This window comes from Lates calcarifer, linkage group LG13 (genome assembly GCF_001640805.2).
Source record: "Lates calcarifer isolate ASB-BC8 linkage group LG13, TLL_Latcal_v3, whole genome shotgun sequence".
In the NCBI taxonomy this organism is placed as follows: domain Eukaryota; kingdom Metazoa; phylum Chordata; class Actinopteri; family Centropomidae; genus Lates; species Lates calcarifer.
In genome coordinates, this window is record NC_066845.1 from 16,776,140 (window position 1) to 16,801,387 (window position 25,248).

At 40.9% G+C, this 25,248-nt stretch overlaps 2 protein-coding genes across 4 annotated transcripts in view; one reads left to right on the forward strand and one right to left on the reverse strand.

Annotated features, from left to right (window-relative positions):
- Nucleotides 1-1,338: 1,338 nt before the first annotated feature.
- On the forward strand, nucleotides 1,339-10,194 carry piwil1 (piwi-like RNA-mediated gene silencing 1). The gene is made up of 21 exons (XM_018669150.2): nucleotides 1,339-1,439; nucleotides 1,993-2,086; nucleotides 3,246-3,348; nucleotides 3,523-3,651; nucleotides 3,799-4,013; nucleotides 4,110-4,231; nucleotides 4,478-4,558; nucleotides 5,061-5,258; nucleotides 5,401-5,509; nucleotides 5,788-5,914; nucleotides 6,212-6,329; nucleotides 6,854-6,968; nucleotides 7,076-7,263; nucleotides 7,493-7,565; nucleotides 7,781-7,981; nucleotides 8,149-8,252; nucleotides 8,451-8,521; nucleotides 8,613-8,766; nucleotides 9,004-9,129; nucleotides 9,205-9,352; nucleotides 9,543-10,194. Exons 2-21 carry the CDS (start codon nucleotides 2,018-2,020, stop codon nucleotides 9,657-9,659), a joined length of 2,568 nt encoding a protein of 855 aa, XP_018524666.1. The 5' UTR covers nucleotides 1,339-1,439; nucleotides 1,993-2,017; the 3' UTR covers nucleotides 9,660-10,194.
- Nucleotides 10,195-10,238: 44 nt separating this feature from the next.
- Nucleotides 10,239-25,248, reverse strand: part of rimbp2b (RIMS binding protein 2b) — a 79,890-nt gene continuing 64,880 nt past the window's right edge. Inside the window, exons 19-30 of one of the 3 annotated variants that reach the window (XM_051075113.1) lie at nucleotides 24,869-25,018; nucleotides 24,149-24,310; nucleotides 21,785-22,564; nucleotides 20,534-20,642; nucleotides 19,907-20,032; nucleotides 18,342-18,523; nucleotides 17,939-18,107; nucleotides 17,709-17,771; nucleotides 17,292-17,395; nucleotides 15,605-15,676; nucleotides 15,232-15,366; nucleotides 10,239-12,610 (exon numbers count right to left, since the gene is read on the reverse strand). In XM_051075113.1, coding sequence (XP_050931070.1) covers nucleotides 12,413-12,610; nucleotides 15,232-15,366; nucleotides 15,605-15,676; nucleotides 17,292-17,395; nucleotides 17,709-17,771; nucleotides 17,939-18,107; nucleotides 18,342-18,523; nucleotides 19,907-20,032; nucleotides 20,534-20,642; nucleotides 21,785-22,564; nucleotides 24,149-24,310; nucleotides 24,869-25,018 — 2,250 coding nt within the window. In that variant the 3' untranslated portion in view covers nucleotides 10,239-12,412. Of the gene's footprint in view, nucleotides 15,367-15,604; nucleotides 15,677-17,291; nucleotides 17,396-17,708; nucleotides 17,772-17,938; nucleotides 18,108-18,341; nucleotides 18,524-19,906; nucleotides 20,643-21,784; nucleotides 22,565-24,148; nucleotides 24,311-24,868; nucleotides 25,019-25,248 lie in introns of those variants that run through there. The other 2 variants (XM_051075111.1, XM_051075112.1) reach the window with 2 other exon arrangements.

The following is a 25,248-nucleotide window of genomic DNA, read 5'->3' on the forward strand; positions in this document are numbered from 1 at the left end:
GTGTCTTAGGGCTCTTGGTGTGACTTCCACTTTTTACCCCACAATCAAGCTTGATGACACTGATGTCCCCACCTTTTTCTTCATCTCCCCACGGTCTCCTTCCAGCAGGTAAACAGTGACTGAAGCAGGTCCTCCCAGACTGGTCCCTCAGGTCTGAATCTGTAATCACTCTTAGATCTCAGACATGAAAGACTTGCATACTTCTTCCTAAAAATGCCCTCTGAGGTGCCAAGCTCTGTTTCAAATGGTAGGATGTGAAGAAGAGAAGAAAAAGCTTGGGAAGAAATAATAGCTCATGATAAGGTACCTTAAAAAGAGTGCATGGGAGGATTTTTCTGACCTTCAATGCATTCTTAACACATTTTCTGAAACATTCACTTTTCATCATAAACTTGATAAGAAAGGGAATGATCAATCCCAGACACAAGGCCTTGCTAGTCTTGCCCCAATGTCTTAATCAATAGTATAGTCTACATCATCATAAAAGGATCTTATCAGTCATTCAGTTTTAGTCTATCAGTCAAAAGTATTACGGTAAAATTACGGTCACACTTTATTTTCAATCATGCCCTCAGTCTGAATCTATTTAGGTCTTATTTAAAGACCTACATCCCCTCTAAAAGCCATTTCTTCAGCAGTTGTACAGTAGGCCAAAAGCTTAAATCCACCTTCACTTAATTAACCCACTATTTAAACCTGACATAAACTTGTATGGAATAAATTTACACAATTTGTTATGAAAATAAGCATTAAGAAATGCCTTTAAATGATTTTTTTGTACAATGCTCACAAACTAGGAGTGACAGTTCAGCCTTTCATTTCACAGCTTGCCTACATTACTGATTACGATTCATGACAATAAGTCAAAGTGACATTTAGGGTACTGTTCTCTCTGTAATTCTGGTTCATAGTGAGCAGTGGGCTGGAAAGCTCAACAGGATATTTGACAGTTTGCTGCTGATTCGTAAAACAAAAACAATGTGTCTATCAGGACTCTGAGTTTGATCAGAGACTCAATAAAGTGGATGCTGGTAACCCAGACAGCCCGAGTCAGTTTATTTACTGTACGAGCTTTGCTGCCATCTAGTGGTCGCCATTAAAAAAGCACTGTAAAAAAAATGGGAACGCACAATAACCGTATCACTGCGCTTTAAAAAAGTAGTTCTTGGGCTTTTCTGATTCATAATTTCAGCAGTCAATAATGTCGTTATTAGATTCACTTATTCTGAACGACTGAACCTCTAATACACAGTGATGTAATATATAAACTGAAGAAGTGTTCAATCAAAGTTTTAAAAATAATGTACACGCGTATTAATTCTCTCAGTGAAGAGGCCTATAACTAAATTGCCGCAATTTTTTTTACTGACCTTCATCGACTTACACCTGTGGTAAATACCTTATCGTTGAAAGCAGAGTTGCAAGAAACTTTTACAAAGGCGAGTATTCCTGTTTAAATACTGCATATATTCCCAATGACGTTATATTTAACGAGTGACCAAGAGTACTAAGTTTAGAGTTAATCGAAATTATATTACTTTCAGACAGTTACGGTCATAGCTAATCGTGTCAACTAACCTTAATTAGCAAGAAAATAAATCCACGATGTTAACCAGAGAGTATTATAACTTAAGTCTAGTTATGGGGGTCAACACGCAAACACACGAAAACAAAAAATAACAGCATTTTAGTGTCCTACCCTGTAAAAGGAAATTGATTTTTACTTGGTGTTCACTTTGACTAGCATACTGTGCTGGGCCACACTCAATGTTAATTAGCAGGCGCCATTTTATCTGCGTGAGGAAAATTGCAGCAGGATTATAGTCTGTACTTGCAGATTTTAGTATAACTCACGTGTAGTAGTATTAGATTTTTTTCTTGACGCTCGCAGTTCTTAAAGTTTCTGATAAGCGCTGCTTGTTAGAAGGTATATATTTTTGAATATGTTTGATTATGCCTTATTGTTATATGTATAAATCCCTCCCCCCATAGCGCTACAATTTGAGACTGCCTTAAAATGACTGGTCGAGCACGAGCAAGATCAAGAGGCAGAGCACGCGGTCAAGAGACTGCGCCACCTGGAGCGGTAAGACCAGTCCATATGGAAATCTCTGGGTATTTGTGTATGACATGAACCTACATGACTTGCTTTATAACACTAGTTCCTTTATTCGTCCTAGTAACTTTAAAAAATTTAGTATTGCTGTTATATTCCCACTAAAACAGTTCCTCACTTGCCTGTAGCTGTATCAGTATAGTTATTGAGCTTTATTTGCTAAGGTTGAGAGATATGTCTCTAAGATTGTTGAAAGTAATTTTAGAGGTTGTGTTCAGCAATGAAAATTGATAGGAAAATATTCCATCCCTGTTACTGTGGATAATCCTCACATGACATTGTTCCCACCTGAAGTACTATTTCCAGGAGAAATGGTCTCTAGTAAAACTGTTGACTGGAGAATGTTTTCTTAACCCTAGAACACGAATGTTCACTTTTGTAACACCATCACTAACGTTGGGTATATTTTACCCAATGTAATATACCTGAAAAAAAAAAAAACTTCTCATCTAAATATATCAAAGTACAACAATACATGGCAAATTGGAATACTTTTCTTTCTTTCATCCATCTATACAATGTCTCATAAAATGAACCCTATAAAAAGGCTAAAATTAGTGAAAAATTAGGGAGTCGTTAACAAAAAATAACAAAAATAAATAAGTAATGGACCTGGGAACGTGGGAACTTGGTCAAACTATTATTGGGACATGTGAACCTTGTCCTGTGAAGTTAGTAGGTTAGTTAGGTTAAAAACACATCCGTGTTGCCTCTGCTCTTCATATGTCAAATGACATTTGTTACCTCTCTTCTATCATGATGATATCAGATCATGTAGCCTCAAAAAAGAAGTATATGGGTCACTTTGGCAGATCCAGGGAAAGAGACATTAATGCATATATGTAGTGGGCTGTAAAATGCAGAGTCAAATAAAGAAGAGAATAAAACCAGTTTTGTGTTGGGTGAGCAATCTTTATCAGAATTAATATAGTTTTTGTCTTTTTGTTGTTTTAACTCGCTTGAGCGAGGCTTGAAACAGAAATCTTATGGCATATTCAACTCAAAATCACATTACAGGTAATGGGTAAGATCCCCAAAATGGGATAACAGAACTGACTTAACTTCCTCAAAGAATGGGCTATTTCCTTAACACTGTGTTTCCAAATTTCTACCTTTTTCTTTCTTGAAGAGTCAGGCTCGAGAGCCTGCACCAGCAGCTCCTCCTCCTGCAGAGGGAGAGCTGGTTGGTAGAGGGAGGCAGAAAGGTGCTCCAGGTCCATATTCTGCAGAAGGTACAGTCAAACATAAAGTCACATGTACACTCTGGACTTGTGGGGTATGTACTCCATCTGCACTGTGGCAGTATGTTAATTTTACGTGTTTAAAGCATTGCCTAAATTTTTGTAGTTTGAATTATTAATTTATTTTATCATAATGTCTTAACTGGTCTTTTTTGTTTTACCTAGCTCTTCTACAGATTTCAGCTGGATTTCAGCAAGTAAAGCTGGGAGAAAGAGGTGGACGCCGTCGGGATTTTCATGATGCAGGGGTTAACACCAGGCAGGCCATGGAGCATGTAAAGGAGTCAAAGTCCGGTCTGTCTCCTGTGAAATTAACTCAGAATCATGTACTTCTTGTAATTGAAGAGGATAATAGATTATTCACTGAAGGTGTGTTGTGTGTGTGTGTTGCGTGTGTGTGTGTGTATGTATGTGTGTGTGTGTGTGTGTGTACTATAACAGGAACAAGTGGGTCTCCCATTCAGTTGACAGCCAACTTCTTTCGCATCCTGTCCCGCCCTCAGTGGGTTTTGTATCAGTATCATGTAGACTTCAAACCACCGATGGAATCTCGTCGTCTGAGATCTGCCCTCCTCTTCCAACATGAGGAAGCACTTGGCTCAGCACGGAGCTTTGATGGAGCTCTGCTTTTTCTGCCTCACAGATTGCACGGCAAGGTACTCCAGTACTCCAAGCTTAGGTTAATCACACACCACAACAGTGGTAAGGTAATGAGAGTTTTCTGCCATGTAAATGTCTAACCTTGTGTTTAGGAGACTGTACTCCACAGCAAAACAAGGAATGGGGAGAAGGTTCAGATAACTGTCACACTGACAAATGAACTGCCACCCACATCACCAGTGTGTATTCAGTTTTACAACATCATATTCAGAAGGCAAGTTTTCCAGTTTTCAGTTCTGACTAAAATTAGTAATGCACAGTAAAGAATGAGAGGAGTAATGTGTCAGCCAAAGAAACACAATTCTGCAATTCATTCATAACCAGTGTACTTATGGTTGTTCAAATAGAAGTGAATCGTAACATCTGATGACAAAATCTCAGATACACATAGTTTGCCACAGCATTTTGGGTTTTTGTAACTTCCAAAAATCACAATAATGGTGTTATTTAATTTTTACAGGATCTTGAGAATTCTCAACATGCAGCAGATTGGACGCAACTATTACAACCCCAGTGACCCACTCAACATCCCACAGCACAGGTAAATTCATATTCTTCACTCTCACACTAAAAATATGTTCTAAGACATTTTTTTCCCCCTCCATTAGTCTCTAAAATAAGCTTTCAATTCTCAAACAAGAAAATTAAATGTAGTGGTATATTTTAACACAAGCAAAAACGACACAGGACACCATTCTTATAAATACACACAAGAATGGGCACACCTGATTTACTCTTTCAATCTGGGCCTGGGCCTTTTTTTGATTAAAAAACCTTACCTTCATCAATAAAATGTCTTTACAAGTATATTTGATTTTCAAGACTTGTAACTCAAGTGCAGTCAGATGTCTGTGTTGATCAAAAAATTTTGTTTTTGTTTTTTAAAGGTGTAATGTATTGAGCTCCTGCTTTTATATACTGTATAAGAAATGCAGCCTATGAAATTGTTGGTTTGCTGCCCTTTTGGTTGTAGAAATAAGATGTCAGTGCACAACAACTTTTTCACTAGATTAGAGATTAAAAACAATGATCCTTTTTCTCAGGCTGACCATCTGGCCAGGTTACACCACCACCATCTTGCAGTATGAGTCATCGATCATGCTGTGTACCGACGTGAGCCACAAAGTGCTGCGTAGTGAGACAGTCCTTGACTTCATGGCTAACCTTAGGCAGCGATCTGGAAATCAGCGCTTCCCTGAGATTTGCACCAAGGAGCTTGTTGGACTCATAGTTCTCACCAAGTAGGACCCACATTACATACACAAATATTTGTATTCATATGAATTTCCCAACAAATACCTCAGTGTAACCTTAACCTCATTACACACATTACTTACATTACATGTAATACCTGTGCTGCTACTCTTTCCTTTTCCATTTTAGGTACAACAATAAAACCTACAGGATTGATGACATTGCGTGGGATCACACTCCCAACAACACATTCAAGAGGGGAGATGCAGATATTTCCTTCAAGAACTACTACAAGACTGTAGGTTTCATATACAGCCCAAGTATTGGTATAACTGGGAAAATTGACACAAAACTTCCTCAGCAGATCCAAAGAGAAGACTGACACACCCAAACACAAGAAATAAAGCAAATACTGTATTTAAAGGACTCAGATTGGGATTGGGCAGAAAGTATCAAACCCTACAAGTTTATATAAAAAAAAGACCCTCGGAGAATACACCTGAGTGTTAAATAACCTCACTCATAGACCACTCCTGTTTCAGTACGCACTCAAATATGGATACGTTTTGTTCTAAGCAATATGGCCTGGACATCACTGATGGGAACCAGGTGCTGCTGGTCAGCCATGTGAAGAGGATGGGTCCCGCTGGAGCTGCTCCTCCTGGCCCGGCCATGTTGATCCCAGAGCTGTGCTACCTTACAGGTTACCAAATTATTCTGTAGTGTTTGACTCAGACTTAACACGTCAACAACATTTATTGCTCTAGCTATAGTGTCTTTACCGTATTAAATGAATATCATTAGGGTTCATTAATTCACAAATCTGTCACCTGAACGATGTGACCAAATTCAGTCTTCTGTTATAAAACATCAGTTAATCTGAAATCCCTGTGTGGTTGTTGGTGACAGTAAAACTTCTTGATTTGTTCAGATGTCATCCATGGTAAATGTAAAATCAGTAAGTGAAATTTGTCATGGGTTTTATCGATGTGTTTGACAGGGCTGACTGATAAGATGCGAGCTGACTTCAACATCATGAAAGACTTGAGCAACCATACTAGACTGACCCCAGAGCAGAGAGAAGGACGCCTCAACAGATTTGTCACTAATATACAGAAGTGGGTGATGATTAGTGTGTCACTGAGTTAACCATGTTTTATCTGGGTAGTCGCTGGCAAAAGTCCCATAGTTAGAATTATTGCAAGCACACATTTACATTAACACAATGCATGCAATATGAGAAATGTTGAAAAGAAGCACTGTCGTCAGAATTCATGGCCAGCCTGATGAATAGATCTAATCAACACATGGTAGCATAGAGGCCTAATTAGTCCTCATTAGTTCTTGTTTGAGTGGAGAAGTTGAACACATCTCAAATGCTATTTGTCAAATATCAACACAGCTCAGTCACAAGTACTTTTTTCCTGTCTATTTAAATACTGTAATTTATCAAAATATTAATATTTATTGTTCAACTGATCGTGAAGGCTCTAAATAATTTTCTCTAAAAATTGTTAACCTCAGCAGTTTGTGTAATTAGTCTGTTCATATGCACAAAAGTTGGAATAGCAATTTTTCCTGTCAACATCTTCAGGCAGTTTAATCCCAGGCTTTGATTTAAATCCTGAAAATGATTTCACAGGAATGCTGATGCACAGTCAGAGTTGGATAAGTGGGGACTCAACTTTGATAAGCAACTCCTAAATCTGACTGGCAGAGTCCTCCCAGGGGAGAGGATTTTCCAGGGATCAAGATCGGTATAATATGCTTGTGGTTACATAAAATTTGTTCTGTTGAATTAATTAAATGGATTTATTTATATGATTGCAATTGAGAGATTAACATAAACATTTGTGTCACCTAGTATGAGTACAACCCTTGGGCAGCTGACTGGTCCAAAGAGATGCGTGGAGTGCCTCTGATCAGCTCTCCTCCACTGAACAATTGGCTCGTGTTTTACACCCGCCGTAATGGCAACGAAGCCCAGTCCCTCCTGCAGACCCTTAGCAAAGTGTCAGGTCCACTTGGGATCCGCATCCAGAGAGCTGTCATGTGAGTTCTAGCATAAGAACAATGGATCATACAAAAAAGTTATAGTGGTCAAGCAGGTGGTTGAAAAGGTAGTTTTTATTCATTTATTTATTATTCAGATGAGGTATTAGAATATATCACTTGAATTTAGATTACATCACTAGATTTAGATTGTTGCCCAACTAGATTAGATCACACTGCCCTGGTTATGTTTTTGTCATTTAATCGTCTAAGTTGTCCTTTTATTCAGGATTGAGTATGAGGATCATCAGGAGTCTCTCCTCAGAGCCCTGCAGCACAATGTTGGACCCCAAACACAAATGGTGAGTGACTAGATATTTAATAGATGAAAACGGAGGAGTGTTAGAGATGACATGCATTAATTTAACTTTTGGTTCTTATTTAGTCAGTGCTGTGCATTCCTTGTGAACCATGGATGAAGATGTTTGCATTGCAGCCATGTTTGCTGTGTGTGTGTCCAGACGTAGAGATGTGCCCTGTTAACAAAGCAGACCTACCGCTGTTTCCCATTTGTTAGGTGGTGGTGGTCCTCCCCAGCAACAGGAAGGACAAGTACGACAGCATCAAGAAGTACCTCTGTGTGGACTGCCCCACTCCCAGTCAGTGTATGGTGTCCCGTACCCTCAGCCGGCCTCAGACACTCATGACTGTGGCCACCAAGATTGCACTGCAGATGGCTTGCAAGATGGGAGGAGAGCTCTGGAGTGTGGAAATCCCTGTAAGTCACTAAGTCATTGATAATTTGTACATAGAACTAAATAAGTCAGGCTGCGTTGTGGGAAAATGAGTCGTTTTTAAGAATAAGATTGGGGTAAAAACATATAAGTCTACAAATGGGAAGTAATGGTGAATGCAGTCATTGTTCGGCTATTCACCTCTCTGCAGCTCAAACAACTGATGATTGTGGGCATTGACTGCTACCATGACGCTACTGCTGGGAAAAGGTCCATTGGGGCTCTAGTGGCCAGCCTCAACCAGGGCATGAGCAGGTTAGTATCTACAGACAGGCAACTGTGTGTCATGAAGGGCTGAGTGCTGGCGCAGTTGATTGTACAGTCTGAACTAGGTCATGTTCAACATGTACACAGGTCTGCATTACAGTAGTTAATTTGCTGACCTTTGGTGAGTCTTTGATTTAGTGCCGTAGTACATCCAATTAGTTGTGATTTTCAATTTCTTTTGTCAAGGTGGTTCTCAAAGTGTGTGCTGCAGCACAAAGGTCAGGAAATCATGGATGGACTGAAGATGGCCTTAAGTGGTAAGTTGCTTTCCTTAATTTTACAATTTTTGAATGTTAATATACACAATAATTCTCTGTCAGCAGTCTCAGAATAACTTTTTTTTCCCAGCTGCACTGAAAGACTATCTGAAGTTCAACAACTGCCTGCCTTCACGCATCATTGTGTATCGAGATGGAGTAGGCGACGGCCAGCTGCACAGCGTGGTTAACTATGAGGTTTCACAGATCATAGACTCCATCAAGTCCATGGGGCATGATTATATGTGAGTTTTTAATGTCCAGAGTTTTCCTCTTAAAAAGTTGCTGCACCAACAAGCTGTTGTGACTGACACTGAGAACAGCAGGTGCTGAAAAATGAGGAAGGTCATCAACTGAAGAACTGATGGATTCAGCCTTTGTTTGGTTTAGTGGGGGAGTTCACACTCCAAAAGAATATAAGCAAAGCTCAGATGACTTTGGAAATGGTTTTTGATGGAGCGTCTCTATCTTGCTCATCATAGGCCCAAGCTGAGTGTGGTGGTGGTAAAGAAGCGCATCAGCAGCAGGTTCTTTGCCCACATCAATGGCAAGGTGTCCAACCCTCCCCCAGGCACCATCGTTGACTCAGAGGTCACTCGTCCAGAGTGGTACATGTCTTAACCTTTCCTGTATCTTTCCATTTATGTATTTAGTCATTAACTGTTGCAGCCTTTGTTTGCCAGGTATGACTTCTACATTGTGAGCCAGTCTGTCCGCTCAGGAAGTGTCTCCCCAACCCACTACAATGTTGTGTACGACACCAGCGGACTGAAGCCTGATCATATGCAGCGGCTCACCTACAAGCTGTGCCACATGTACTACAACTGGCAGGTAGGCTGCCATTGACATTATAATTAAAGTGCAGTTGTACTGAAAAAATGTTCTTCTGTTATTAAATATTGAATTTGTGATATTTAAGATATCATTTAAGACCCTGTACCCTCCCAAAAATGAAGGTCAGATTGATTTTGAAACCATATAGAATGTGCTGTACTGACCTTTCCTCAATATTCGGCCTTAGGGGATCATCAGAGTGCCTGCTCCCTGCCAGTACGCCCACAAGTTGGCTTTCCTTGTGGGTCAGAGCATCCACAGGGAGCCCAATGTGCAACTAGACGACTTCCTGTTCTACCTATAAGGAAAATATGAGTAATTTGTTTGGCTCTGACTCTTGTATATGTAAAATTTTGTTAGAAAAGTTCTCCTCAGTTTATGTTTGTATTACATATTCAAGTCTAATGTAAAGATAAAGTCACAGTTCAGAGGTAAAAAACTGCATGTGCTAAAATGATAGACACCCTGTCTACTGTTGGAAATACACTGAACACTCATAGTTAAATAAATGAAGATGTTCAGAGTGAAATGCCACAAATAAGTTGATCTGTGAGAGTTAGTCTGGGCAGTTTGTGAAAAAAAGAGGCAGGAAAAGTAACCAAGCATATTTTTTTTCATAGGGGGACCTAGAATATTTCTTTAGCTGTTTATTATTATACATGTTAGCCTCAGATGATTTGTATGTTGTTTATAGAGATGGCTGTTTGCTGCTTACACTGGGGAGTAAAGACAAGCTGAAGCTCAAGTTTTTGTTGCTAATAAGACTCATGAGTCAACTTCTAGGTCCTAAGAGCTATTATTGCTGTGTTGCAAATGGTTCTAATAAACATTTCTTTGTGTGGTATGGTATGTTTTTTTATGTCAAATAAGACATGCAAACATTACAAAATATTAAATTTATTTAGATTTTTTTTTAGAAAAGATTGCACATGCACACCCACACAATAATTTGTAACCATCAATATAGGCTGATAATTCTTATCATAAAGCTAGCACACAATTGCAGACTTTTAAACAATATGGTCTTCAAGACACCATGGGGAAAGCTTGCACTGTTTGATTATAAAGTTAAATGTACAAAAAAGGCAGTTTGAAAATCAAGTATAAACATTTAAAAACAATTTTACAAATGGACAAAGTACAAAAAGACCAACAGTCACTCAAAATGAATAGAAGCAATGTCTGAGGACATGGTCCATAAATAGGAAAAGATGTACATCAGGTTACCTTAGGTTAACATGGCTGTTCGGCCGAGAATTGTACAGAAAGTATTACAGAATGTTTTGCATACATTCTTTTTTGGCAGTTTTCAGTTCAACTCTTGTGTGTAGAAAAAATAGGCTAGATATTAAAATACATGAGAGGATGAAATGGAAAACAGAACGGTGTTAGGAGATAAAGGTGGACTGTTTCATTTCACGCACAAAGACGGACATCTGCACAATCCTTTTGGGCAGCTTTGAAAATACATTGGCTTTCAATTCATCATACATTCACTACTCTACATTAAGGTGTAGATATATATATATTGATATACAGTACTTGTATCCTGCACCAACATAACTTGGGACACATTGAACAGGCATCGATGACAGATTGGCTTGAATAAACATTTCAGATCTAATAGATTTGGGGTTAGAGGGGTAGAGGGGCAGCATAGAGGTAGCCTTGTGTCTCACTGTTAACTACTGTGATAGGAGTCAAACTTCTAGTGAAGCCCAAAAGTGTCGCATGTTATGAATCAAATGCAGTACAACAACAGGACATCATTTGCTGATGCTATATCACACAGATTAACTACTATTTGTTCTTTAATCTGTTTATGTATTATTATTTCCTTTGTAGAGTAGTCATTGTTTTATATCAGATGTGCATCAGTGTGGCACCAAAAACAGTGAACTCAAAATAAAAGTCCCTTCATTTCCTCAGTAGCCCCTGAATTTGGTTATACAGGGATTTTTTTTTCTATTTTCTAAGGAATATTTCTAAAATTAAAAATAATATTTTCTTTTTTGGGCTTAACTATGGATGATGGACGTTATAGAAACAGGAGTCTTGGACGGTTACGTGTAATCTGAAATCACGACAGTCACACAATACCCTGCACATCACAAATCAGGATTAACATCTGCAAACAGATCTTGTGTTATGAAGTAACAACATAAATGAATAGTAGGCATGGAACTGCACGCTCTACTGGACAAAGTACTAACCATTGTGCGATTATAAGGCAAATACATGAAGGTTGGATCTACTAGGCATTTCCATTCAGGCTCATTTTACTGCAGAGACCCTGTAGTAGGAGCAGTATGTGCTTGTTCTGAAGGTGTGTTGACATGTTTGTGTGTGTGGTGGGGGGGGGACACTTGCTGCTCTTATAGCTGCTGAGATAGGGCAGAAGAGTAGGAGTTCATTCTGATTTGTCACAGTAAACTGCACAGCACGTGCTGCCACACTGTGTTAAAGTACTGCATGCTCCAGGTTCCATACTGAGCCCATCACATCACATGCGCTCTCACGGGATCAGGAGGGAATGTGCTGAAGTAAAAAGCATGCAAATCTCGTGTACAATTTACGTGACCTGCTGTTTTGAATAAGCTCCTCCAAGTCCATCCTTGTCCTCAGATTCAAAATAGACCCCAAGGTTTAACTGAGCCCACAGTGTTTGAATGATATTCTGATTTTGTATACAGGGACACTGGTCAGACTCATAATGTGGTGTCATCAGACTTGACCAAGTGCAAAATGGAGAATGTCCTGGGCCCTGCCTCTGTCTACAGCAAAACTTCATCAGCCGGAGACTCAGAGGTAAGATATTCAATTCTACATCGGCCGACACCCATGAGGTCTCAGGACCATAATATGAAATGTGTTGTTGAAAATATGTAGTTGATACCGTTAACAAAATACAAATATTCTATTATGCAACAGATGTACAAGAATAAAGCATTTGCTAAGCTCACAAATGCCACCTGTCCACTGTATGATAGTTTGATTTTTTTTTTTTTTTTAAACACTACAAGGAAGTGGATGACACTCTCCAAGTATGTCAAGAAGTTATTTTACAGCGCCAAGTCTTTGCAATAGTTTCTTCCCTTTGGAGAGCAGTCCCTTTTTCTTTTTGGAGGAGTACATGTCCAGTGGGGCCCTGATGGGACTGCCGGGCCCCACGGTGGCAGGGCCAGAGCCAGGGATGTGTGGACGCACTGTGGGAGAGGCTGCTCTTCTGGGCGGACCCGATTTTTCCAATGGAACCTAATGGGAGACCCGTAAGGGACAGTTGAGGGTGTTAAAAAGCCAGCTGTCTCTCACACCTCAGTCACTACTCCCCTCTTTCTCTTAAGTCCTTTCTGTCCTCTCTGCAGGGCCACCATAAGCTCTGAAGTCTACCTCCCTGGATGTAGTCTGGTGCACTCAGGTATAGATACACACTCCCTCCCCCCCTTCCTCCCCACCTCTCCCTCCCCCTCTGTCAGGTAGAAACAGTGTTTTTTTTGATGAAGCTGCTATGAATAAGCTATAACACAGAATTTAAGCATGACATTGACTAACTTCCACATCAGTGTTAAGGTGACAACATATCCCAACAATTACTATCAAAGGCAGGGTAGTTCCTCTCACATAAACAGATACATTTGCATTTTGGGACAAGTAGGACATATTTATACACATTCACTTTCCTTCCTCTTCAATATATAGAGATATTTACTGGTACAACTGGGTTACAGAGAAACTACTAGTCACTATTCCTTTTCTGTAATCATGAGCTAAAAGGCTCCTTTAAATTGCACTTTGGGAAGACAGATGGTTAAAGATTACATTTATGAGGTTATATTTCTGTATATACAGTATGTGCAGATATAACTTACACACCGGAACATGTATCAAAATCACTCTGCTTCATTTAGTAGTTTATTGTGCTGAGTTTAAAGTGAGACTATGTAACTTTTAGGAAAACGAATAAAACATACCCGTAATCAGCTCAGCACACTCAAGGGCCTTGCTGCTACAGCCTTACTTGGGCTGGTGTGACCAGTGACTTAAAGTGGCTCATATTTGCTAATGTTAGCAATCTTTAGATAAATATTTCTATATAGCAGACATTACTGAGTCAGTCTTCTGACTTTATTATTCTTCTCCCCTTGAGCTGCTGTTACAGTAACTTAGCGTTTTAGATAAATGCTAAAAAGAAATCTGACAATTATTATTATTCCATAATTATCATCTGTAACCACAGTGGCTGCTGCTCATCAATAGATGCATAGTCTCACTCTAAATCAATATTATTTTGCAAGTGAATTAATGACTCATCTTGATTCATAAAATTAGATCCAATTTGAAATCTAAAATTCTAGCTGAATTTCAGATTTCATAGCTGAATTATCTTTTACCATTTCACATTAGTCTACATATAAGAATGAGTCCTACATTTGGCTAGAGGCTTACACTACAACTGTGAAGTCGAATAAACACTTTATGCTTTTCTTTGGGTTTTTGCATAGAATTGGTAGATTTTCTAGAATTCTTTACTAGGAAGCAGCACATCAAACTGCACTGATAAAAGTCTAAATGTTAGCGGTAATTTTCATTTGAACTCAAATTTTCAATAATTGTGGCTAACTGTGCAACAATGGCCTTTTAGCTTACCATGAGTTACAGCAGGAGACTTATTGCAGGAGACGGACATTGTCATGTACAACACTCAGAGAAACAACTGAAGATACCACACTTCTTGTCTAATGCACTGGCCAGGGTTACTGTCTCCTACCAACAAACAGCACTGAGTGTTTTGGAGGAACAACACAGATTCCTAAATACTACCTAAAGGCATAGCAGCACTAAAGGAATATCATACAAAGTACACATGTTGCATACCAGAAACTAAGGGTACCCATGTCATCTGCATTAGACGAGGGGAGCGTAATCTTGGTATCCTCAGTTGCTCACTTACGTGACGGAAACAGAGCCTTTAAGGTGTGAAATGAACACTCTTCTTCTGTTTTGCCAAGCGGGTGAGGAAAAGAAATAAAAAAAATATATGGTGATGGCATCTCAATATAGTTTGCACTATGACAATGGTAAATTAGAACACAAGGAAAGAAATATCTGATGACACCTATTAATATTTCAACAATTGCATTATTTGTTAAACACAAAAATAACATCACATATTTACATTTAGTAAATGAATACTTCTGAAATTATTCTCTGATGGCAACATAGGCTAAGTGACCTTTGCGTGCTACTTTACAAGAAAGCAATATACAAAACAAGGCGTTCAGGAGCAGATACAAAAGTTGTACTACACTAGACTTATCTTTATATAAAATGTTCAAGAATTCATGCATCTGGACTATAGAACATGCTGAGCTACAGACTACATAGTTCATCTTTCAGTACAACAAAACTATTTACTCTATTAGAAATTATTTGAGATCAAACACAGAATATATTCATAAAGCATCTGTCAGAATGCTAAATATGCATGTGCAAAAAGTGTTAACTGCTGTTTTCAAGACATGACAGAACAGGTAAAAAGTCACAGGAGTCCCCCCCCCGTCCATTTTACTCTCATTGAGAATGCTTTATGAATACAGTATACCCATGTATTATACAATGCAGAACTTCCCCCCTTTCACAGCAGTAAACATGAAAAATAAAAGTACCTCTGTCAAGTATTAGTCTTAAAGTTTTATTTTTTCTCATAGATTTTAGACATCTATTTATTTACAGTGTAATGCTCCAAAGACAGAAATCCCATTGTACTTTGATCAATGAGACACACACACACGCACAGACACGAAACTAAAGGAGATAGAGGGAACTGAAAAGAGTAAATGGATGACAGAGGGCTAGTACTGCGAAGGAGCATGTACCCTTTTGGTCTTTATCCGTGCTGGAGTGTCCTGGGGGTATCGAGATGGTGAGTCAGTGAGAAAAACCTCTACATCATCAGGCACTTCTTCTAGAAAGTTGGAAGGAACAAGTCCTTTGTGTCCATTGAGCTCGCCCTGTGGAGTACACAACAACACTGAGACTCGCTCTGCTGCATTTAACTGAAAGTGTGATTCACGACAAAATGTTTTTATTATTTGTACAGGTTTCAGTGCATAAGTCATGGTATGGTGGATTAAAGACTATGAGACCCAGCTGTGGTGAAGAATCCAGTCAGGACTGCATTGTGCTCTAAATGGGTAGAAAAAATACTGGTCCAGGTGATGAGCAGACATGGAGTGGTTTAGTACTTACATAGTAAAAGCCATCTTCATCTATTTCACCAAAAACTGTGATGACGTCGCCGGCACAGAAAGTCAGTTCAGCCTGAAGAGAAAGAGAAGAAAGAGCTTTGAGATACATTTGGCCTGTTTACAGCAGTTAAAGTGTGCCAAAAATGATCCAAAACACCAAATCTACTGGGGTTTGATGAGTTTGAAATGCTGTGCTTCCTTCTCCAAATCAGTGTGATGCATCTTAAACACGAGTGTCAAGTCAGTCTTAGCAGATGGACTGTGGCAACTGTAAATGCATCAAATGTTGGAACTGTGAAGACAGGATTGCAACACAGTGGGCACATCCCTCCTACGGGATTCTTGAGAACACACAAACCAAACATAGCATATGTAGAGTATGTAGGAGACAGGTCGACACAAAAGACCAAACCGAGGAGGGGAGATGCTGGCTCAGGCAATGCATGAGGGGCTGTATTCATGACCACCAGGGACAGAGGGCCGTGGCCCGTCATCCGAAGCCCACCTCCTTATTTGCACTCCAACAAATGGGGGAGGAAACACACACAGAGCAGACAGTACCGTACCCTCCTCGCCTTCACTCACCTCCTCATTCAGTCTGTTGCCCTCATACTGTGTCGGTGGCAATACCAATAGAAAGGTGAGAGTAAGTGAAACCGCGGGGAAGGGCCAAAAAAACAGCACGGGAAAGTACTTTCAATCCTCTAGCTAACACAGCGCTAACTATAACTCTTCATTCAGTCTCACCAACTTAAATGAACAGTTTGAAATTGTGTCATGTCAAGAGTTAGATAAGAAGATAGCACTCTCTTATCTACGTGGTAAATATAAATCTAGAGCCGGAGGACAATTAGCTTAGTGCAAAGACTGGAAGGAGGGGGGCACATTAGTTCTTCTAAAGCTGACTTATTCACTCATTATTTACTCATTACTCATTTAGTTTGTTTAAACCATACAAAAAAGAAAAGGTGTAAAAATGACAGTTTGTAGTTTTATACAGTTCATGTGCCAAACTATCTCTTGGCTGGGTTCAGAGACCTCCTGGAACTTTGTCATCACCATGAGGTTGCCAGGTAAAGCCGCATTTACATATTATCATTTAGACTGTAATTATGTGTTGGAAAATCCATTAATGTCAGCCTCTAAGCTGCAATTCCTAGTTGTAGATATTGGGAAATTCACACACCTCCCACATGGTGAATTGTCAACAAACCACTAACAAAAAGCCACCATGGCTGATAATAATAAAATGAAATAAAACTCAATATTATTTTAGTGTTTTTCATTTGCAGTTTTATTTATATATTAAAAAACACAAGCTGTACAGTTTGTTTCTATCTGGTATAACCTGTTAAATGCATTGCTTCTAATTTAGTCTATTTGAATAATTACTATTTCCCCTGTTTCCAGTTTTTATGCTAGGCTAAGCTAACCAGCTGACATGAGAGTAGTGTGGATCATCTCATCAAACTCATGGCAAGAGAATAAATAGACATATAGCTCAAAATGTCAAATTATTAATTTAAATTCTGAACTTCAAAAATGACAAATAGAGTATCCTTATCTCACTGCCTGTGCACCTGAAAATGTTTTGTGCTTTGACAGCTTTTATGCATCTGTAAACATGATGGTGTGGACAGAGAATGGTTAAGACCAAGTGGATAGCTAGAGCTACAGGAGGACAGTACCTCTACATCAACGTTAGGGGAGCTCTCTCTAGGGTCGTAGTCATACAGAGCTACCATTCTCCGTGTTGACATCGGGTGTTGACGACCGCTCCGCCTGTTCCTCTCTGTGAAGAGGAGAGGTAATAAAGACAGTCCCAAAGAGTAATCAGTGGTAAAAATGTGAAAAAACGTCACTGAAGGAATGCGATGACCAGTGACGATATATAACAGCCTTGCAAGTCCAACAATCTCTGCAATGTGTGATCATCGGGATTTCAAAGTGAACTATGTCCATGTTAGTAGCTGGGGAATGTTTGGTGACAGTTAATTTTGGAGGAAATAGTCAAGAGTGCACAAATGAATAAGGATGATGAGAAGTGAAAACAGAAACAGTAAAGATGAAGCAGAGAGCAGAAGAGCATTTCACTGGACACAGACCTCTCTTGGACTTTCTGGACCTGCGATTTATTGAGCGGCCATCTTTGAAACGGTCGCAGTTCACTTCACAGGAAAGCAGAAAAACATATTTAAGTGGGAAGAGTAGAGGAAAAGAGAAATGTGTCAGTAAAAGACAATTTAGTCAAACAAAAAGTTGCCCAGAAAGACATAAAGGGTCAAAGTCAAAGTAAAAAAGAAGTCGAGGAGGTACTGTTGGGGAAATGTCTCACCTAACTTCTCCACAGGAGTGTTGAGTGGCAGGAAGCCCTGTTTGAGGAGCTGGTCCATCATATCATCATCCTCTGTTTGGATCTCAGAGACCATGTTACAGGGGATTAGACCCACACGATCTCTAATCTCTGCTCTATAGAAGCCATCTGTATCTTTATTCCCAAACACCTAAAGGAACAACAAAGTGTCAGAGGAAGACATCATGCTAAAAGAAAGGACAGATTAACTTCCCCTACCATTGAATTCTGTCTTTGCTAATGCCTTTAGACTTACACATAAATAATAGTAATTTTTCCCAATCCTAGTTGAGGTTTTATATTTCTATTTAAGAACTAAAAGACAAGTGAGAAGTCTATGATATATCTATTTCAGTAGAGTAGTGTCTAAGAATCAAGCCAGCACCTTGATGATCTGGCCCTCCTTGAATGGCAGCTCCTCATCAGCAGCATCAGGGTTGGGAGACATGGACAGGGGGTCATAGTCAAACAGAGCCACAAACACACGGGTCAGCTCTTCCGGCTCTGATTCCTCATAGTAATCCGGGGAACGCCGTCCCCGCCCGTGTCTGCGACCGCCATAGCCGTCTGAAACATAGAGGAGGCCTCTGCTGCTACTACCAGCCTTATACAGCCACGCTGGCTGTAGAGGCAATGAGAGCAGAAGATGTCTCTTTGTTAGGGCTGACAGGGGAGAGGGCGATGAGATTCATGTGTGAAAAAAGAGCCAGAGATCGAAGGCAATTAATTATATTTTTAGTTTTAATTTCTCTTAGTTCGAAAATGATGCCTGTGTTGTGTTCACGCACTAAAAGTAAAGGATGGTTTTACAATAAAGGCTCAGTTCAATCAAAGCACAGCAGGGTTCTTTGTTCACACATCTCTGCTTGCTGGCGTGACAATCACTAAACATCATAGAACACAGTACAACACAGCACAGACAGGAAACACATGTCAAGCAGTTTTTGGGGTGCAAGGGAAACTGAATGACTCTGCAAACCAGGAGGACACAAGTAACACTGCACTATTGTTCATTGCTGTTTCACTGCCTTATCTCACAGAGGCTGATTAACATGCATGCTTTGCTGGGACTGAACATGTGGAGGAAAGCATTCCTACATCAAATGCTGGTGTAATGTCATGCTTTTAGGCCACATCTGGAAAACAATGTGCAGCAGAAAAGGGCAAAGGAGGCACGTTCCCAAGGGAGATAACACATCAAATGCCCCAGTAGTTCCTGGCAACACAGATATCAGGGACAGTGAGGGGGAAGGGATGAACCTGATATCAGTTACCCATGCTTCTCATGGATCACCACGTTGAATGTTTCGATGGCAGACTGTAAGTCTGAATAATGGCTCAGAGATATAGCAACCAATACCAACTAAGCAACTGAGATATGCTTTTTGGAAGATGTAAAACGGTGTAAAACATGTTTGATTTTGATGGCAGCAGAGTAAATGAATGTGCAACCGAGTGATACCAACAAGGCAAGAATGCACTAACTCATCCAGTAATGTGTCTTTCCTTCTCACTGTATTGTAAACAGGTCATGCAAAATTAACAAAGCAAACGGGCTGCTGGCTCATAAAGGCAGGAGGAGAAGGAAAAGGAGAGGTGGCAGAAAAGGTAAGGAAGAGGAGGGCAGGCTAAGTTGTGGTGGGGTGGGAGAGGTGGGAGCCAGGATACAGAGGGTGAATGGAAAGAGTGGGTGGTTTGGGGTTTCTTGAAGGTGTAGGAGTACATACAGGGAAAGGATTTTCATTCTCCAGCAACGGGAAAAGTGGCCAGTCTTGTCTTCCCCCGTCAGCTTTATTCAGCTAAGCTAAGCTAAACTAAACAAAGCAGCTAACTGTCCAGCACAGAACACAGACCACCATGATATCACTGCATGTGTTCAAGAACGATTCTTGGCCTTTTCTGGCCTTGTTAAGGTGAATTGTCATCTTGGAGAGAAGCTGCACCACATACCATATTGATCCTCTGAGGACATAGATCGCCATATCCTGCGCCGAGCTACACTGCCATAGTAAACATCCTCCTTGACGGGTGAGAGGTTCCCCTCACTCCCCTCACTGTTACTGTCCATGGTGATCTCTACAGAAGACACCAATCACAACGTTACGGTCAGAGATCCCCCGCACACACACTCTGCTCTACCCCATGGCCCATTCACTCATGCTGAGACAGTAGGATGATGAGGTTGCCCTGAGGTGGGGAGGGTGTACAAGGCAACAGGTTTCACTCTGGAGTCACTGGGTGTAAAACAGCAATGCTTTCACTGTTGCAGGGAGGTCAAATTGGGTGGTCATGTAAACATGTTAACCCACAGTAAACACAGGCATAGGGAGTATATCTGGGATAACTTTCCTGCAAAACTGCATGTGAACATTTGGTGAATCCAGCTCATGAGGATGGACAGCTACAGGGTGTGCAAACACCCCACAAAAAAAGGGTCTACGTGGTTGTTTAAGCTCTATGGGAGAGATGTACAGCTCGGCTCACATGGGTAAGGGAAACACATGGTATAAATAGCACAAACATCAGTGGCCCTGCAGGTGGGGATGAGGCGTCTCCTCATGTGGTGACCTCACTAACCAATGGATGGGATGGGTCGTCGCTGAGGGGGGGTGCCGATGTGAACCGGCCTCCTCCCTGAGTGGTCCAGACGATCTGCGCTTCCATGTGACAGTGAGTTCCCAATGATCTTTAGAGTAAAAGACAACAGATAAGAGGTTAGAACGACAAGCCCCCTGCAACGTGATGACAAGTAAACACTTAAAATCATTTAAAAGAATCCCACAATCCTGTTTAAACAACTGAAAACCATAAGAGCAAATGATGTGGTTTCCATTTGTCCTTAGGGAGGCAAAATAATAGTAAATAAAATCCATACAACAATAACAAAATCCAACAAACCATCAAAACAAGTAAATCAAATCAACCCCCAACACAACATGAACTGGGGGTTAGAAAGGGTCAGATGTTTAGCTAAAGACCATTTGTTTGGGTTGTTTTGTTCTGTGCATGTCAGCCCGTTGATGAGAAAAGGAAGCGAGTGACGGCACTGAAGACACAAATGGTGACTTAGGAAGAGAGTGAAAGAGTGGAGGAGAAGTAGAGGGTGAATGTGATTGAAAATGGTTATAGATGTGGTTAAATGAACAAAGCCATTATATTTTCAGCCCGGGGCTTTGTATTACAACAATCAACACATTTAATATATGAAAGTGATGATGGAACATGATGAGAATGTTTTGCTGAAACAAGTGAAAGAGATGAATAAGAGATGATGTGTATGGGTTGAAGGCTAAATGAGTCACAACAGCCTGCAAACGTCTTGCTCTGGCCTTATTTTGTAATGTCAGGTAATGAGAGGCAGGAGATGCTGAGATAAAGCTCCAAGCACAAGGTGGAGCGCTATGGCTGCAGCTCTAGTGGGTGAGACATGAAGAGCAGCATATGAAGCCAGCAGCTGGCAGAGAGAGGGCGGGGGCAAGGGCGGACAAGACGTGAGCAGCACGTTCCCATGCACTGCACAAAGACTTTCCTTTAAATGGAACCTTTCCCCTCAAAGACATGAGAAGTCAAAACTTAGTTAAATGGCCTTTAGGTAATTAAAAGTTTAACTTTAAAATCCACCTGACATTCTGAGTACAAGCAAAGTAATTCACACAAAACAAAACATCAAATCAGACCAACCATGAACATGTGATAACTTGTCATAAAATGAAAAACAAAATGCCAAATGAAAGGAGGGGGTAATTATAAAGAAAAACAAACAACACTGAGAAAACAGAATGGCTGCAGCTTGCGGATGGAGTACAGCAGAAAGTCTGAATCACACACCAGCGGCTGGTCCCGGTTGAGCCTGGACAAAGACTGGGCCCTAGCCTCCCTGTGGGGGCTGTAATAGACCCTGTCCAGCTCGTTCAGCCTGCCCTCGCTCAGGGCCCCTTCCCTGGAGTAGTTTCGCGGCCCGGCCTCCCGACCAGGCCCAAAGTGCTCCCTGTTCCTAAAGTCACCCGTGTGTACCGACTTGGCTGTAGTCACTGGGACGTCAGAGAACTCCTCCTCCACGCTGCATTGGCGGGTAAGAGTTCTTTTACGGCCCATAGCCAGTGCCCGCCTTTCTACCGGGCCCTCACAGTGAATGATGCGCACAGGTCCCCGCAGTGGGCTTCCATGAGCGTAGTACCCTCTATGACCTCGGCCGAGAGAGCCTTCTTCCTCACTGCCGCAGTCTAAACCACTGTCTGGACTCTTGGTGTTTTGGCGGTTGGGGCGCCCAAGGCTGCGGTCGTCTGCGTTGTAGCAGTAGCGGCTGTCAGTGAAGCGAGGAGAGGAGCGCTGGCGCTGTAGGTGGCGGGAAGTCTTGCTTGGGGTCAGATGATTGTGCATGTGGCTGTCCTGGGGGTACATCCTCCGCTGAGTGTGTGGCGTTCCTGGCCGGCCACCCTCTTCAAAGCACAGGCGTTGGCCCATGCTGTCCACGCTGTCCGACTCCTCCTCGGCCACCTCGGGGATGCTGTGGAGACGTTTGCTGCGCAGCGACTTCTGCTTCACCACCTCCCTCTGGAGGTCCCAGCAGTCTCTTTCCTCTGCCAGGTCCTGACGCTTGTAATATGCCTTCAATCATGACCAGTAGGCAAAGTTCCACAATTTCACAGTTCAGTTAGTTCAATTCAAAAGGTTCAGTTTAGATTTTTGTGAGGGGGGTTGAAAAGTTTTTCGAAGGTTTTAGAACAGGCAGGAAACAACACAGAATGTGAATAGAACAAATGGGGGGGAAAGACAAAATAAAGACAGAATTAGTTATTTGTGGCAATGTAGTAAGACATGCAGTCTCATTCCGTGAGGAGGAAATGGCATGCTCTGAACAGGAATCTGTGAAGGCTCAAATATGGAGTGATAACTGATACACTGAGTATGGGGAGAAGGAAATTTTGCGTGTGGGAAATCAGAAATATTCAAAGAAAAAGTATGTGACAGGCTTAGTTGGTGAGCCACGGGTGAGGGATAAATGAAAACACACGGTGTGGATGAAATGAATAAATAAACCTTAAAAAAGCCATAAAATTAACAACACGTAGCTAAGAGTGTAGAAGAATCAGCAACTAAGGACATACTGTATTAGGACACTTCTTTAGCAACAATTTCAAATAAAGTGAAACATACACAACTTTCAACAATGAAAGAAGCAAACTGGACAATTCATCTTTAACTATTCCCTACACAATATATAATTTAAATCTATCATCACTATACATACTTTAAAATAGTAATATTTGTACAGAAGGGGATGGATAATGTGCAACAGTGATTTACAAATAGATGGCAATGACAAAAAGGAGATGCAGTATTGGTGTACGTAAAGAGTTAATACACCAGTGAATACCCTTCATGAACACCACTACTATACAGGTTTAACTGGACAAAAACAGAATTAAACTAACCAAATCTGCATTGACAATATACTGATTTCTGAGAGCGAGTCTACCATAATACAGAGGACCAATCAGCTACTACAGTACCTCTCACTCTCATAACATAGCAGACTGGCTTTATATCCACACATCCCCAGTGACAGACCAAATGAAGACAGGATCATGTACCGACAATGTTAACGTCTACATCGACAATAGAAAAATTAAACATTAGGACATGACAGACATAAACAAAAGTGAATATTTCCATTTAAGTACTCACTTAAATGAGATTCCCATATGCACTTGATATGCCATGACCCTTTGATACAGTATAGTATATTAATATTTGCACTTCAATATCACATTCTAACATTTGACTGTAACACTTGTGATACTCCTTCAGTGCAGTATAAAGAGCATCAGAATGCAGTGCAAACGATAAAAAACATTATGCTTTTCAATTACAGCCTTCTCCTCTCTCATGCTTTACAGTTATGTATACACAGCCATTCCCATGAGCTCAGCCTTGAATGAATAAAGCAGTGCTGGAGGGTCGAGGTGGAGGAGCAGACTGCGGTGGGAAGGCTGGTTCAGCTAATGCAAGGCGGGGGGAGCTCGGCCAGGCAAAGCCACGACGGGCCTGGTTGTTGAGCCTGTGAGAGAGAGCAGGTACTTTTGCAGATGGCACAACCCTCCCTCCCCTCCTTCCTTAAACCCCTGTCTTCCCCACCCTCCTCTGTCCTCCCCCTGGGGCCATTTCAGGCTGAAGGTGTGTAGTAAGTACCTTAAGAGTGTTGTGGGAGTTGATACTGCGCCTGCGGCCCTCCTCCAGTTGCATCTCAGAGTAAAGATCCTCCTCATCCTCCTCCATTATGTCGGACAGGTCAGAGCCCCGGCTGCTCTCTGTGTGGTACTCCTCACTGTGGCTGTAGTGGTGATGATGGTGCTAAGTGTGAACAAGAGAGAGAAAGCAGCGTATTAGGTAGAGATCAACAAGTTCTGGATTTTATATTCTTTTTATTTTGGTGGCATCTTTGGTAGATTTTGTGGCAATAGTCACCGTTACCACTGCGGTGACTGACTGATGCCACCTAAAGACACCTCTGCACAAGTGCAGAAGCAGCAGTGCTCATAGTGTTGTGTGTGCTGGTGAAAACTCTTGTATAGCTATACAATGTACACTGAAATTAGACAACTATTTTGCCAAAGTAAAAATTTCAGTTAACAAGTGGATCGGTTAACACTTCGTGAGCACTTTTTCTCCCTCCCTTAAGTATATATTTTTAAAAAAATGAAGTCCAAAAGATGATAGAAAATAAAAGTCTATAATACTGTTGCTATACAGATGTAGAAATACACAGTAGGAAGGGCCTTGGTCGTTATGACTTGATGGGATGTGATTTGATCTGATTCAATCTGATGTTGCCTGATGTTCTTCCTAGAAACAAGTGATGTGCACTCACTGATGGGCTAAGCAGAGCTTGTTGTGTTTTCTGTAAAGTACCTGTCTGCCCAGCTCTGAGCCTCTGAGGAATTCATCCACCGAGGCTCCTCTCCTTCTCGCATGAGGAGAGTCGTAGCCATCCTCCTCCTCATCAGAGTTTAGTGGGTGCAGGGCGTTACCTCGTTCACTAAAGATATTCCTTTTCTCAACCTGATAAGAGAGAGGTTAGACTTTAGATTGAAAAATAATCCAAATTAGACTAAGTGAAAAAACTGGCAGGATTTCAATTTTCTACATTTTACAAATAATTTTCACGAGACAAACAATTCTATCTATCGGTTGTATTAATGTTTTTTTTTTGTTTTTTTTTTAAATCAAGCTATTTTTCACAAACAAGTGACAGATATTCCCATTAGCATAATGAAAAATCTGATTTCCGG

Excerpts from the sequence above, each read along its gene's own strand:
- piwil1 (XM_018669150.2), top strand. The coding sequence starts at position 2,018 with ATGACTGGTCGAGCACGAGCAAGATCAAGAGGCAGAGCACGCGGTCAA. Across the intron at positions 3,652-3,798 it reads TGTAAAGGAGTCAAAGTCCG|GAACAAGTGGGTCTCCCATT; the intron begins GTCTGTCTCCTG and ends GTACTATAACAG. Across the intron at positions 4,559-5,060 it reads CTCAACATCCCACAGCACAG|GCTGACCATCTGGCCAGGTT; the intron begins GTAAATTCATAT and ends CCTTTTTCTCAG.